Consider the following 14,425-nt stretch of genomic DNA (forward strand, 5'->3'; position numbering starts at 1 on the left):
ACAATTTAATTTGCGTAGCAAGTAAGAAAACAATCTCCTGTGCTTAAATAGTAAATTGGTTTTTAGTTATGTAAGGTATTGCTATTATAGCAAAGCGTAGAATAGGATAAATGAATGTAATGAAATGATGATGCTAAATATAGATAAATAAATTTATTTGCTGATTGCATTTTACATTGATTGGAGCTGTAGGAGCATTGTTGGATCATCCCCATTAGTTGAACCTTCGGCATTGTCTCATCCATCAATCCTATTTTCTTCCAATGCTGAGAGAATATTATAGAACAATAGTCTACCTGTATTTTGATGCAAAAGTGTAAGCAAACATACCGTAATGTGGATTTTTTTTTGCACTTTTAATTTAATTAATTTTCCCCCCTGATTTTTCTTATAAATCGTTATTCTATGGAGAAAATTCCTTTCTTTTTCTTTTATTTCGGATTATTTTTTAGAATTCGTTTTTCTTTCAAAATTGCTACCATCGAAAAAAAGTGATTTTTGTTGAATATTTTTGGAGCAGATTCTTTCCTCAGTTTATCTAAATGTTCTCTTTTATTTCTTTGATAATCCTATAAATAATGGAATCAAATATCCTTAAAAACAAGCACAAATTTTCTCTGTGTTAAAACAATGAATTAGATTTTTCTCCCAACATTTCAGGGGATGAAAAAAATATTTTCCATTTTAACATTCCACGTCATTGAAAACCTTAAAGTGGCCCCATATGACGGTACACAGTGTATCGCGAATATAGAGCACAGAAGGAGGATGATGGTTTGTGTGGGGAGATGGATTTGTTGATTGTGAGTCATAAAACATCCCATTGAGTCTACGGGATCCTTTTACACGGAGGTGGGGGGGGGGTAAACTTGGGGAAATTATTACGACGTATCCTGGATCCTTTTTTATGGTGGGTAGTGGCGCATGTGTTCTAGTCCATCGTGGACTCTTCTCCTCGTGCAGAGGGGTCAATTACCCCTCTGTCTGTGTCGAGGGGAGAGCAACAGTTGTGCTAGATTGCGTGCAAATTATTAATAAAAATTATAACAAAATATCATTTAATCTCTTTTACATTATTTTCTTATCCTTTTCCTGTTCTTTCAAATATTATATTTTCTTCATTTTCCGGAAATGTTAATTCTAGTAAAATATTTCTTCCAATTTACTCTGGGAATGAGAAGAAGTTTCAATCCCCTTGGCTACAACCTCCCCTTCATTTTACCATCTCTCTTGCATTTTATCCTGATACGCGATGTTGAGTGCGTGGGCGCTTCGCCGCTGGGCATCGTGACATCGCAGGATTAGTGAGTTCCGAAGAGACACTGCGAGAGCCGGTGGTTGCCGGAAAGTTGTTGCCGAGGTAGCACGCATTTTTCGTGAGGGTGTCAAGGAGAGAAAAAAAAAAGAATATAAAGGCTCACAGAGATAAAGTGATAATAATGTGTCCTTGTGTCGCGAGTGGAAAAATTGTGCGTGAAACTCAATGAAAAAAAAAAGTCTGAAAAGTCTGAAAGAAAAATTGCAAATCCGTCTCAAAGCTCTCACAATTGCTATTCAATTTGTCGTGGAAAAATTCTCTTTTGTGTTGGAGCAAGAAAAGGGGTGGAAAAGTGAGTTTTCTTGTGGGGAATATGGAAATATATTGAAGCAATGAATTTCAAGGAATTCGGTATTTGGATGAATGCAAAATGGTGTTTAAGAGGAAAATTCGGGGGTTTTGTGAAAAAGCTTTCAGTGGAGGCGCCTGGTAACAGATGTTGTAATGAAGGAATCTCCTTAATGCATTTTGCAAAATCACAAATTTTACCTTTATTGCCATTAAACTAATTGCAAAGGAAGGGGTTGGGAGGTGATTTACATTTTGCATTTTACTCCAAGGTGTGTGTGTGTGGAAAATGGGGTGGAAAGTATTTGAAATGAACCCACGTAGAAAATTGCTTTCTCCACGCGCAAGAATTATAGCGGAAAATTATACGCAATTATGATTTATTGCACTTTCATAAGCGACCCCGTATTAGGCATTCAATGCAAAAAGGCGACGTCTTTATGGCTATTTTCTACTTTCATGCACGTACAAAATACTGTAATTTGGAGCATAGAAGGAATTTTTGATAAGGATCGTCTAGGGATGAGATTTCCTTCGTCATCTTGGGTGTGTGTGTGAATGTAAGGGAAAAAGGGAATTACACAACCACAAGGCACAAATTGATTTTCTCGCCATTTCCTTCCTCAACATTTCACCCTCTTTTTATGGGGCGAACGGGAGTCATTTCGGTGTGGGACACAAAAATTGTATATAAAAACCACCTAAAAATAATAAAAGCCACATCATGAGAATTTCACAATCTCCAAGAAAACATCTTCGACGGATATAAAAATAAATCCCACGCATTCTATCAAATAAATCATCAATCAACATTGAGAAATGTGCGAGCTTGAATTTCTCGCAATTGCAATTCCTCCCTCCTCCCTCGCATTGAGTGGGATGAATATAAACTGATGGTGGATGATGGAATGTTTTTCTAATAATCTACCCTTACCCGATGAAAATAAATAGTGCGCACATAGGTATCAATTTAATTATATTGCAGCACACGTAGCAAGAGCTTTTTGCCTATTTTGCAATTAGTCGCCTTTCCTCCTCTCCCGCTATATGGCTTTTATTTATAATCTCTCGTACATAGCACCTCTTCACTGCACATAATATGATAAATTGGGGTGTTAGCGAATGACCCCAAAAAGGGGTTGCTAATACTCACCCCCACGGCTCATCATCACATCTATATGGCATATAATGAAAAGTCTGCAAAATAGGCGCACGATAGCAGGAGCACAACAGGTGGTAGCCTCCAAATGGGCTGTATAATATCATCCACTTGTCGTTCAAAAATTTCCACCCCCACAGAGAGATTAAATTCATAGCATTTTCACTCTCCATTTTAATCCTCTTTCTCTCTTTTTTTCATTCTGCGTTTTTCCATCATTTATCGCAAAGGATTTGTTTTTTGCAATAAAATTTGAGAGATTAAAAATTAGAGTGTATTGATTAAATGACCTAGATCTCTTCCACTTAATTGAGTAAACTCAATTTATAAAGGAAAAGTTATACAAGTTATACAGGAAGGTGACCTGACTGGGAGGTAATTTAATAATACTTGGAAACTAGAAAACTTTTATGAGCAATTTTCAGTTAATTTTAAAGCTAAAAACTTTTAAGTAACTTTCCTAAATTCTTCAAAAATGCTAATTTCGAGGAATTCGAGGAAGCAATCCAGAAACGCGTAATCTATAAAGGATCAATAAAAAAGAAATTGTCATGAATAAAGTCCTTTTTTAACGAAATAAATAGAGAAACGTGGCCTAATTCGAAAAGATTAAACAAAAATTTGAAAATTCTTAACACTTGGAGGACCAAAACTTCTTACCTCAAACTTTGCCCTCAATTTTCTCCCAAAAAGAAAACCTTTTTCCGACTTTTCTTTCGATGAACTTGTATACTCTATTCTGTAACGAATTATGCAAAAGTAGTCAAATTGGCAGCGATTGCCAGTTTTGTCCTCCAAGTGTTTTTGGTACCATTTTAGGGTATATTTAATGCCCATTCCCATAACTTTCTACAATTAAAGTCTTATCGGTTTTATAAGTAATAATAATGAATTAAAAGACACTAACAGGTCCAAATTGGACCACGTTCTGCTAATATTTACAAGAAAATTTACTGATCAAATTTTTCATAGAGAAAAACAGGGAAAAATTGATTGCAAAAAGTTCAATTTAAGTTATATATCGTCCTCCATAATTTTTCATTTTATGAAAGCAAAGCTCCAAAGTTCGGAACATTTTAATGTTGATTTAAAGGCACAAGTATTAGACTCTTATTTGTATTTTTCTTCACATAAATAATAAATATTTGAGTAGGGATTTATTCTAAAAATTCTAATTTAGGACGTTTTAAATGAAATATAGGTTGATATGAAAGAAATTGCAATGAATAAAAAAATATTTTACCTTTCTATTTATTTATTTTTTTTAATAAAAAAGTTAGACACTAGAATGATAAAAAGTTAATGTACATAATTAAGATGTCTAACAGACTTTATTTGATATACCGTTGAAAATAATTCATTAAAATTTAAAAAATGCTTTCAGCTGGAATTTTTTATGAATGAAAATTGCAATTAAGTTTTGCTTTATTACTTGGAATTCTTAGAAAAATCACCCTGCTATTCAATAGCTAATTTATTCTCACCTTTCTCCAGTTTATTAACGCTGCGCTAAAAGACCTTTCAAAATATGAAGTTTTATTGTGCAAAAAGTTGCCATTAAAAAGCAACTTTTATGATTTTTATGCACTTTACTAAATTCTCGGAAAATATAATAAATTTTCCAATAGAGATTTTCGCTGAGAAAAGAATTTTTCATGGGGAAAGCTTTCAATGGGGAAAATTGATTGAGCAATTATTGAGACATTTTGTGGAGAACCTTCGAGAAAGCAGAAGCACCATGAAAGGGGTCGATGGACCTAAAAAAAAATAAATCATAATTATCCTTTCATGAAAGAAAGAATATTGGCACGATTCTGTCTCTTTTTTCAAGTCACCAACTATATACAAACAACGTCGAAATATACATAGAGGTGCGGGACTCTGTGCTAAAGAACATTTTCACACCTCCATCCCCTTTCCATTGTAATTTTGTATTCCCAAATAAGATAGCCACAATTTTCGGGCGGTTTTTGGGATGCCTCGCAGTAAAAGTTTCATGAGGCAAAAACATTTGGCGTTGTCCTTCGACCGGGTCAAAGTTTATTCGTCTCCATCGCCATATTTGATGTAATTGTGAATAAAAGTTTTCTGCCTTGTCTACGTGAAAATTATGTCTCCAACCTCCACCATATAATTTATCGTCCTTTTCCGTGAGATCATTTATTTCTATAGGTAGGTACCTGATTATTTTTTTTCTCACAATGGTGGTAAAAAAGTACCCCAACTACCCCCCCATTTGGAAAAGACATTAATAGCAGAGAATATTAATGGAGAACAGATCTCTGTGTGATTGGGCAAAATTTATTCACAAAATGAAACTTTCTCATTTTAGAAGCTTTTTTATTGATGAGTTTTCTCGTTTTTCCTCCATTTCATTGTGAATATGCGGGCACAGCAATTAGAGAAACTTTGACCGAGAAGTATTTAATTTGAATGATTTATACTTTGTGGTTTGCAATTAAATCAATCATAGTGCTGAATGAAACTAGACCAAACTAGACTTAACTGGTGGATTTTCTCCTACTTTCATTCAGAGAAATTCCTCCAATGAACTTTCCCTCGTCTGACTCACCATTAATTTCCATTTTGGGTGGGAATTTACAGAGAAATTGGCATGGGAGGATGGGAAAAAGGGAGTGCGTGAGAAAATATTCAATTTTCATAATGTATCTTCTATTTTTATTTAAAAAAAGAAAAAAAAATGATGAAAAGTATCTGGGTTATGCATATTTTAGTAGTTTATAGAAGTGCTTGCACGTAATACAAATTGTATGATATGAAGGATAATTGTCTTAAGAATTTCTTTTTAAAATCCTCTGAGGGTGGTAAAGTAATATAAATATCTTTAGGTTCTTTGCGTTATTTTTATCTGGATTATTTAAGTTTTCTATTAAGTTTTAAAATCCCTCTTTGAGACACCCTTAACACTTTTGATGCTCTTAGATTGCTTTATTTGGAAAAGCTCATAAAAATGTTTTTCTCAAAGAAATTACGTAAAATTCGTAAAATATCCTGAAAGACAAAAATATATTTCTGGAATTTCTATTGAACTTAGCGCGCACTCAAAGCGGGATAATCATGGTGGTGAATTCGAGTGGTGAAAACAAAAAATGTTGGGAAAAGGACAGATTTGGCGGCAAAAATGACAGATCGGATTTGGTAGGAAAGGTATACGGACTTTTTGCGTTTGACATGTCTATTCTAACGAACGGTTTTCTTTTCCTAACATTTGATGTTTCTTTATGTAACGTTTGACATTTTTAATTTTAGATTTATATTTACTATCGTGTGGGAATTTTATTTTAACATTTGACACATTATTTCTAACGTTGAACATTTTGTATCTTTTAGAAAGTTTGGCGATTGAAATGTTTATTCTAACATTTGATGTTTCTCTTTTAATGTTTGACATTTCTCCTCTAAACTTTGGCGTTTATCTTCAAAATTTTGACGTTTCTCTTTTAACGTTTGTCATTTTCTCTAAAATTAAACGTTACTATTCTAAAGATTGTTATTTGTTTATATTATTTTTTCAGCAGAATTAATTTATTTGTCAAAAATGTCTATAAAAATAAATATCTTATAAGTTCTCACCGTGAGAAATTTATAAAATTACTCTTACTTTACAATACCACAACCATCGAGTAAAACAGGCCTCCTTCACTAATTGCTTTTTCACTTTTGGTATTCAAGTAAATCTCTGTGGGATGTCTGCAAAAAAAATCCTCCTTATTGTGAATCTTAAAGTATTTGAGTGGGATTGAGTGGGTGGTTGCGTAAATGATGGGTGGGTGGGAAATAAAATCTTTCTTCCACCTAAATGAACATTGAAGAAAATGTGTGGCAATTAATTGGGAGGACAACTCAAAGGCTACATGTCAACTTTATCATTTTCCTTGCGTAGGAGTTTTTAATCCATCCTCCCATCACTCTGCTGGGGTGAAGAATGCTGAGGCACTCCACAAGCTCAAGAGTGAACGTAGCTGTGGGCTGTGGTGAGTACCCCGCATAAATAAATTGTTTTAAAGCATCACAAATTGAAAATTAATTCTTCATAATTAATTTCCGTCCCAACATGGGATTTGCATGCAGCACAATGAGTTGAATTTGAGGACATCCACATCGCATTCACTCCATCTCGTACAAGAGTTTAGTACAGTGTCTCAACGCAAAGGGATATATTTTCAAGGAGTTTGGTATATAGGAGCTATATATTTTTTGAGGAGAGGTGTGGAAAGTGACTACACACCCCCACCGTAAGGTCCTTGTGGAAGGAACAAAAATGAATTTCACAGATGCGCTAACAACGCCAAATGGTGAGGAATCCTTTATAATTACATCCCTTGCCCTTGTATCGAAGCACACCACAAGGGCTCCGAGTACGGAAGTGTCTCCTGTAACCCTATCTCCGGAATGGTCGCGTCTGGCTCGTCTTTTGCTGCTTTCGTGCCTTTCTGTCGTCGGCAGCTTGGGGAATGTTTTTCTCATTTCCTCCATTATGATTGAGGATCATCTCAAGAAAGCTGGTAAGTGTCCTCCAAGACCTGATTTTAATATAAACTTTGTCACATTGTTTTTTTTTCCTATTCGTGTCCTGATTTTTAAGGCGCATCCACTATTGGAGACAAAATAAATAATTCCTCAATCGCTTGAGGACTCAGGAAAATCAATAATTTTCCTAGAAAATCATCATCACTGAGATACAAATATAGAATTTCACAAGGATTTCTTGCAAGAGTGTCAGTGAGGAATTATTTATTTACTCAAGCAGAATAAATTTATGAATTAAAGAAATTAAATTGAATTGCAAATGAATGAAGTTTCTAATTGAATTTTATTTTGTTTCTTTTGCAAGGCAATGCCTTCATTGTGAGTGTAGCTTTGGCTGATCTTCTGGTGACGAGCTTTCTAATCCCATCATCAGCAATTCTCCTGTTGGCTGGGATTGATGATTCTCTGGCTGTGTGCAAGTTTCAGTGGTTCCTAGCAGCGTGCACCTTCCTCGTCAGCGTCCTTTCGCTCTTTGTAATTTTATTTGAAAGAAATTTCACAAAATAAAACGAAATAGTAAATTAATTATCCTTCCAGGCAACCGCTGTGGAGAACTACATGCGCCTCTGTACGACACAAGATGGCAGCTCATGGTTCAATAAAACCACCACAACGGTCATCCTACTGCTCATTTGGATTGTTGGTGGCACATCGTCGGGCCTTCAATTTGTCTTCAGTCTCAGCTTTGACTACTGCACACGAAAATCAACGGGCATTGTCCCATACCAAATTGCCATTGTGGCCCTGCTCATCCTCCTACCCATTGTCCTCACATTCTACACGCACGTTCGAATAATTCTCCAAGTTCGTCGCTCCACCGGAGCACCAAATTACAAGCCATCCCTCACGTATACGTGGGATTTGGCCCTGGCACGCACCAATTTCTACAGCTTCCTCGTATTCATTGTCTTCTGGCTGCCATTTGGTGTGGTGTTCACCTATGCAACCACCAAAATCATCCCAAATTCCCGAATACTCTACAATACAGCGTGGTTCGGGCTCAGCAAGTCCTGTGTCCACAATGTTGTCTACTGCCTTACGAATCGTCACTTTCGTAGTGCATACGTGAGTCTCTTCCACTATTGCTGCTGCAAGACAAACGTGTCCACGGTGAGACGCACACGGGCCGAAGGGGCTCGTCCCACGGCTGATGTTCGCGTGCACATCATCCCTGGGTACAATATGTACTCATACACAAGCCCCCAGAGGTCGGGAAATGGGAATTATCACTGGTACTGGGGTAAGCAGCGACACGTCCAAGAATTATGATGAATTGAGGAAGAGACTTAAATGGTCTACCACTGTCCAATTTTTATTCACAAAAACATTAACTTAAAAAAAAAACATTAATAGATAATCCTAGCTGTCTGTCTAAATTAGGAATTCCTCTCACACTCTGCTGGGAATTATTTTGAAAAAAAAATTGCATTTGGAAGTTTTGGGATTAATTAAATCCAACGAAATTTTCATGAGACTCAGACGGGTCTTTTCTTTCCTCCATCAAGCTTAGAAAATTAGTAGTCGATATCAGGAGTCAAAATAAGCCCAGGCGAGTTTTGTTTTACAGTAAAAATGCAGAAACAGACAAATTCGATTTCTTCTATGGGAAAATATGTTGAAAATCTTAAAACGCATTTTCTGAAAAGAGATCGCGTTTAATCAAAATTTTTATAATTATAAAAAGGTATTATTTTAATTATTTAAATCGAACGGTGCAAAATTTGGGCCTTTCCGAATTTTTTAGAGGTTTTACGCCATTTTAAGTTATTTCTCCTGGGCCAAATAGGCTTTTTTTTAGGAATTCATATGACTCTCTAGACTAATTTTTTTATCATCTAAAATTGACTTCAATCGCTTTTAGTCCCTAAAAAGGGACGATTTAGATCAATAAACATTTTTTTCCCTTAAACATCTCAATTTATTTAATGAATTTCATCAAAAAAATGATGATAAAAGTGAAAAAAAGTCCCCTCTTGTAAAGTTATTCAGTAGAGTGCTCAAAAGCTGTAAATGTGGAGGTGGGGGTTGTAAAATTCATCAGCAGAGTGTGTACTTTTTGGCATTCCTCCTATGTATTCCTTCTAAACTTCTCACAGAAGAGACTCGCAATGGAAAAAAAAAATATCCATGCGGGGGATCTTCTTCTCCAAATTTTTTTTCTCTCCCAACTGTGATTTCATTTAACAAAGGTATGAGGAGAGAAAATTTAGTTAGAGTAAATTATTTCTGGAACACGAATTCTCTTGAGAAGCGAGAATTGGGGGTGTCTCATTTTTTTTTTCTTTCCATTGTGCGAGGGCTATAAATATCGCGCGTCGGAGATAAAGAATTTATCGATGAGCTCTCAAACACCTGTTCTGGCTGACTCACTACCCCACCACAAATAAGTTGGGGTGAGGGTGGAGAATGCTGTGTGACAAAGAAATCTATATTTTGACCATTTTATGCATCCCCATTCCGTTCATTTTTGTGCTTTTATACCATAAAAACTTTTCACTTTACAAAAGAGATTAAATTAAAATTTCTCAGCGTTGTCACGACATCTTCTTTATGCTTCTCTGCGGTTAAATTATAAGCAAAAGAAAATTAATTTTTTGGCCTACAAATCAATAATCCCTTCATATTCCAAACAAATTTTTTCTCCATCGGAAAAGTCCATCATCGAATTACTAATCAAAGAAAAAGAGAAAATAAAGCACATTTAGGAGGATATTTTAGTAGGGAGTGAAATTGACCTATATTGAGGAAAATAGTATAGATTTAATTCATTTCTGAAGACACATGAAAAATAATCTCCCCCCACATTACATTAAAAAAAATCGAGTGAATGTTGTGGATATAATAATAAATAAATATTGTCGGTATTAGGTGTTTCTAGAGGAATATTTGTACATAAAATGCCTTTTATAATAACTGTGATGTGAAAGAAATAAACATATTCATAAAAGAAATGGGAAAGAGGGCATCGCGACGAGCTATTTGAGAAGATTGTTCCATAAAAAAAATGTGGTGGGCTGAAGACTACACTTTTCTCTTTTATATTATTCATTTTTTTTAGAAGGCAAAGGATCTTTTTTACAAAACAAAAAAATAATAATATTGTGTACACGTTTTTTGGAAGAAAATACTTTTTTTCATATAAAAAATATTTAAAATTGGGGACCATGTTGTTCAATTGCAAAAAAAAACTACATGTAAATGTTAAATGTGCTTTAAATGGATCAAGAAAAAAAAACATTTTTGACACACATGGAGTCAATAAAGTTGTCTATCAATGTAAAAAGTTTGTTTAATTAATGAAAATTTAATATTTCATTATTTTACGCGAGGAAAAGCGGAATTTTCAGCGTTGTTCGCTTCAAATATATCGTCAAAGGTTTTGAAGGTTTTCTTCCTTTTCTATTTACAGTGGTGCTCCGCAGAACGTTTCTATTTCAAATTTATTTATTAGAGTCAAATTGACTTGATTTAGAAATCTTTTTTTCTTAAAATTTTAGAGTTTTAAGTCTTTTTTTGTAATAAAAGAAAATGTTACAGTAATCTTTAGGGATCTTTCTGAAAAGCTTCTGGAACAAAAGATCAGCCTTCCTTTGCTATAAAATTGTTTAAAAGCGCCCTCATTCCCTGTAAATACATGTGAGAGTAAGTTCTGCAAATTCAGATTTTTATAGCTTCGTAAGTCTATATTATAGTTTATAGGACGCCAATAGAGGCAAAAGAACGATTTTAGAACACAATCTACCAAAATGTTGGTGAAGAAAAAAAATTAAACAGAATCGACTCCAGAAAAGCTGAAAATGGCAATTTTTCTTTTAGGGTTCTTAACCAACCATTTTCTGCCATCTTTTTGAATCCTTGAATTAACTCAAATTAACAAAAATATTGCTTAAAATTCATAGAAATATTTAACCGATTTCAACAAATTCAATTCCTTCTTTGAAGTTGATTTAAATAAATTTTCAAACAAATTGAATCATATTTTTGTTTTTGATCACGGACAGTTTTAATAAAAAGGAGAACAGACAATCAATATAAAAAACGAAGAAGAAAATCAATCAAAAAACAAAATGAAAAATAATAAAAAATGCTTTCAAGTCTGTATAAATGAAATGCGATTATGGGTCGATTTTGTCAAAAAATATTGTTTGTCTTACAGCTTAAAATATCCCAGATTCTGACAGTTTATGATTTTTAAATCATAAATTCAGGAAACGCAGAAACAGATCAAAAAGATCTTTAATGAGCTCTGGAGAAGTAATTTTTTTTATAAAAACGATTAAAGAAATTTTATAGACTACACAAAATTTTATAACTGACGAAAACTTAGACTTTTTGATTGAGTGTTAGTTTTCCTTTTTTTTTTTTTAATGCCCTACAGCAATTATGCTGGGCCGCGTCTCTCAATTATGTAGTCTTATCTTATAAACAAATATTCAACCCCAAATTTTTCACCCTGGCTTATACAACCTGAGAAAGGAGCTTTTCCTTGGTTTTGCTCTGGAGGTTGGTTGACAACACTAAGACGCCCAAGGGCGCATGAAGATAGGACAAATGTAATTGAGATGAATAAATTTAAAATGAAAATGAAATGAAAATTGTAAGAAATGATTTTTAATATAATCAACCTCAAATTGGTAGAAATTGGTTAACAAATCAAATCAGTTTAACGTCCAAATATTGAGTCTAGAAAATATCATACTGCGGAGCATTACTGTAATTGTTCAGATATCCCAGAAAAACATCCTTAATCATTTTTAATTTTTATTTTTCATTGAAAAAAAAAATCAATTTCGTTGCAATTACAAAGAAAATTTAACTAACTTTCGCCATATTCTTCTTATGATACGTTGCAATATGTTTGTTCTTTAGGTTCCTATTCCCAAATACTTCTCCACAGACGTAGCAATTTTTGGGATGAAATTGTTGGATGTGCATACGAAGGGATCTCTTGGCTTTGTACGCTCCTCGGCCACAGATATCACACGAGTAAATTGGGCGATTTTCATTGTGAATTTGCACGTGTTCATATAGATGCTCCTTCCGCTTGAATTTACCCGGACACACGGGGCAATCATATGGACGATCAGCTCTGTGACTTGCTAAATGCTTCGTGTAGTTGAATTGCGATGTGAAGGGTTTCCCGCAAATTTCACATGACAACGATACCCTTATTGGGCGGCTCTTTTTCCTGTGAGAAACAAGATGGGAAATTAATTTAATTTCAATACAAATTGAGATATTTTTCTCTCAAATATTCATACTTTTTGGGAACTTGGGGGACTTGATTGGGTATGTCTGTCTTTGGAGGCTCAACTTTCTTCTCAACTTTAATTTTGGGCTCACTATGAAATTTTTTTGAGTGTACGTTCAAACTGTTCTTGGAATTGAAAACCTTCATGCAAAATGTACAAAGGAATCTCTCCGGAGGACTTTCTTCTTCTTCTGTTTCCTCCATATCCGGTATATCCTCACTTTCTTGAACATCTTGAGCTTCCTGAACTTCTTGAGCTTCCTGAACTTCTTGAGGCTCAATTTCTTGGGATTCAACTTCTTTTATATGAACTTTCATGTGATGCTGCAATTTTTTCTCAGTTTTGTACATAAAATTGCAGATATCGCATTGAAAGGAACAAGCTGAAAAGTAAAAGAATTGTTTAAAAAAATAAATCTTTTGAAAAAATGTCCCTTTTAAGCCAATTTAGAAATGAAATTAAATTACTTTTCTCACTGTGAAGGCGAGAAATGTGCTTTTTGAGACTTTCAGTTGTAGAGTACTGCCCATTGCAGTAGGGACACTTCTGGATCCCTTCGTGCTTTGTGCTGTGAGACTTGAGATAGTCCTTCCGTTTGAATCTCTCTCCGCAGATATCGCAGGAAAAGGGTTTGTAGTCCGAATGGACACTTATGTGCTTCCTCATTTGGGCAACATTTGAGAAGATCTTGTGACATATGGGGCAGGTTGCTGACTTTGCCTTATTTTTCTTCTTCCTATTTTTACCTACTATCGGGTAAATTGATTGCCTGTAGGTAGATTAAAGAAATATTAAAGGATAAATTGTAAAACCTTTCAAGTCTGAGCTATACATTTCGCTTTATCTGTTTGGGAAATATGATATTTTGAGCTTTTTCTAAACCCTTAAGTGACTTTTTTAACCCCGCTCTCCTCTACAAAATGAAACATTTTCAAAATTGAGTCTTTGGGTCAGCGTATGACCCAATGGATCTTAAAGGGTTAACTAGCGTACTTTCTATGTTCCCTCCGGATGTGTTCAGTCAAATTGACTTTAGTGATGTACATCTTGTCGCAGATGATGCAGTTGTAGAAAACATTGCAGCGGGAATGCTTCTTAAAATGCTTCCTGGATCCCAAGAGTGTTTTACAAACTGTATCACACTTGGAACAGGGATACATCCCTTCAGAAGCCTCTGTTTCCCCTTCTGGAAGTTCCTCTTTGACAGCAATTTTTCGGTTGTGGGACTGCAGATGCTTCATGAAGATTCCCTCCTGGGCAAATTGTTCCGGACAGTGGGGGCACTTGAAGGTATTCTTATCATTTCCATGATGAGTCACCATGTGAGCCTTCAGGAGTTGGAGCTTTGGAAAAGTTTCCTCGCAAATGAGGCACATCAGGAGCTCAGATTGAGAATCATCTTTCTGATCAATTTCGGTTATTTCAAATTGTACCATTTCTTCATCAGCATCATTCTCATGACTGAAAAACATAATTTATGCTAAATAAATTCAGCAGGATATGATTGAAAGCTGCTTACCTTTGGGAATCTTCATCAACGAGGAGATCATCTTCATCGTCTTCATCGGTCATTTCCAATTTTAGATAATTCATTTCATCCTGAGACTCCACACAGTACTCCTCCTTGACAATGTTGCAATTTATGGTACTCCCATCCATCTTTCTACACGACCCACGCGGCTTTTTCTTGAGAAATCACAGACTTTTCTTCGTGGAGGAATTTTTGTTTTGATTTTCTCTCACAAAGCTCAATACCTGAATTTTAACTTTGTCCCATAAAGACCTGCACAGATTCTCATGGCATCAGTTGGTTATGAATCACAACTATGAGCGATTTGGGACAGCCTAATACATATT

General features: G+C 34.9%; 4 protein-coding genes across 4 annotated transcripts in view; 3 read left to right on the forward strand and 1 right to left on the reverse strand.

Annotated features, from left to right (window-relative positions):
* Window positions 1-14,425, forward strand: part of LOC129791558 (trifunctional purine biosynthetic protein adenosine-3) — a 1,078,967-nt gene that overhangs the window by 605,246 nt on the left and 459,296 nt on the right. The gene's annotated exons all lie outside the window — the stretch shown is intronic.
* Window positions 1-14,425, forward strand: part of LOC129791559 (potassium/sodium hyperpolarization-activated cyclic nucleotide-gated channel 3) — a 1,048,222-nt gene that overhangs the window by 464,142 nt on the left and 569,655 nt on the right. The window lies entirely within an intron of this gene.
* On the forward strand, window positions 1,282-10,698 carry LOC129791606 (melatonin receptor type 1B-A-like). The gene is made up of 5 exons (XM_055829839.1): window positions 1,282-1,610; window positions 6,670-6,760; window positions 6,858-7,291; window positions 7,621-7,790; window positions 7,854-10,698. Exons 3-5 carry the CDS (start codon window positions 7,048-7,050, stop codon window positions 8,583-8,585), a joined length of 1,146 nt encoding a protein of 381 aa, XP_055685814.1. The 5' UTR covers window positions 1,282-1,610; window positions 6,670-6,760; window positions 6,858-7,047; the 3' UTR covers window positions 8,586-10,698.
* LOC129791586 (zinc finger protein 28-like) lies at window positions 12,067-14,336 on the reverse strand. Its single transcript, XM_055829812.1, has 5 exons — window positions 14,088-14,336; window positions 13,562-14,029; window positions 13,036-13,337; window positions 12,578-12,950; window positions 12,067-12,504 (listed from the first exon to the last, which is right to left on the reverse strand). The coding sequence occupies exons 1-5, from the start codon at window positions 14,225-14,227 to the stop codon at window positions 12,129-12,131; spliced, it is 1,659 nt and encodes a 552-aa protein (XP_055685787.1). The 5' UTR covers window positions 14,228-14,336; the 3' UTR covers window positions 12,067-12,128.

This window comes from Lutzomyia longipalpis, chromosome 3, assembly GCF_024334085.1.
Source record: "Lutzomyia longipalpis isolate SR_M1_2022 chromosome 3, ASM2433408v1".
Taxonomy (NCBI): domain Eukaryota; kingdom Metazoa; phylum Arthropoda; class Insecta; order Diptera; family Psychodidae; genus Lutzomyia; species Lutzomyia longipalpis.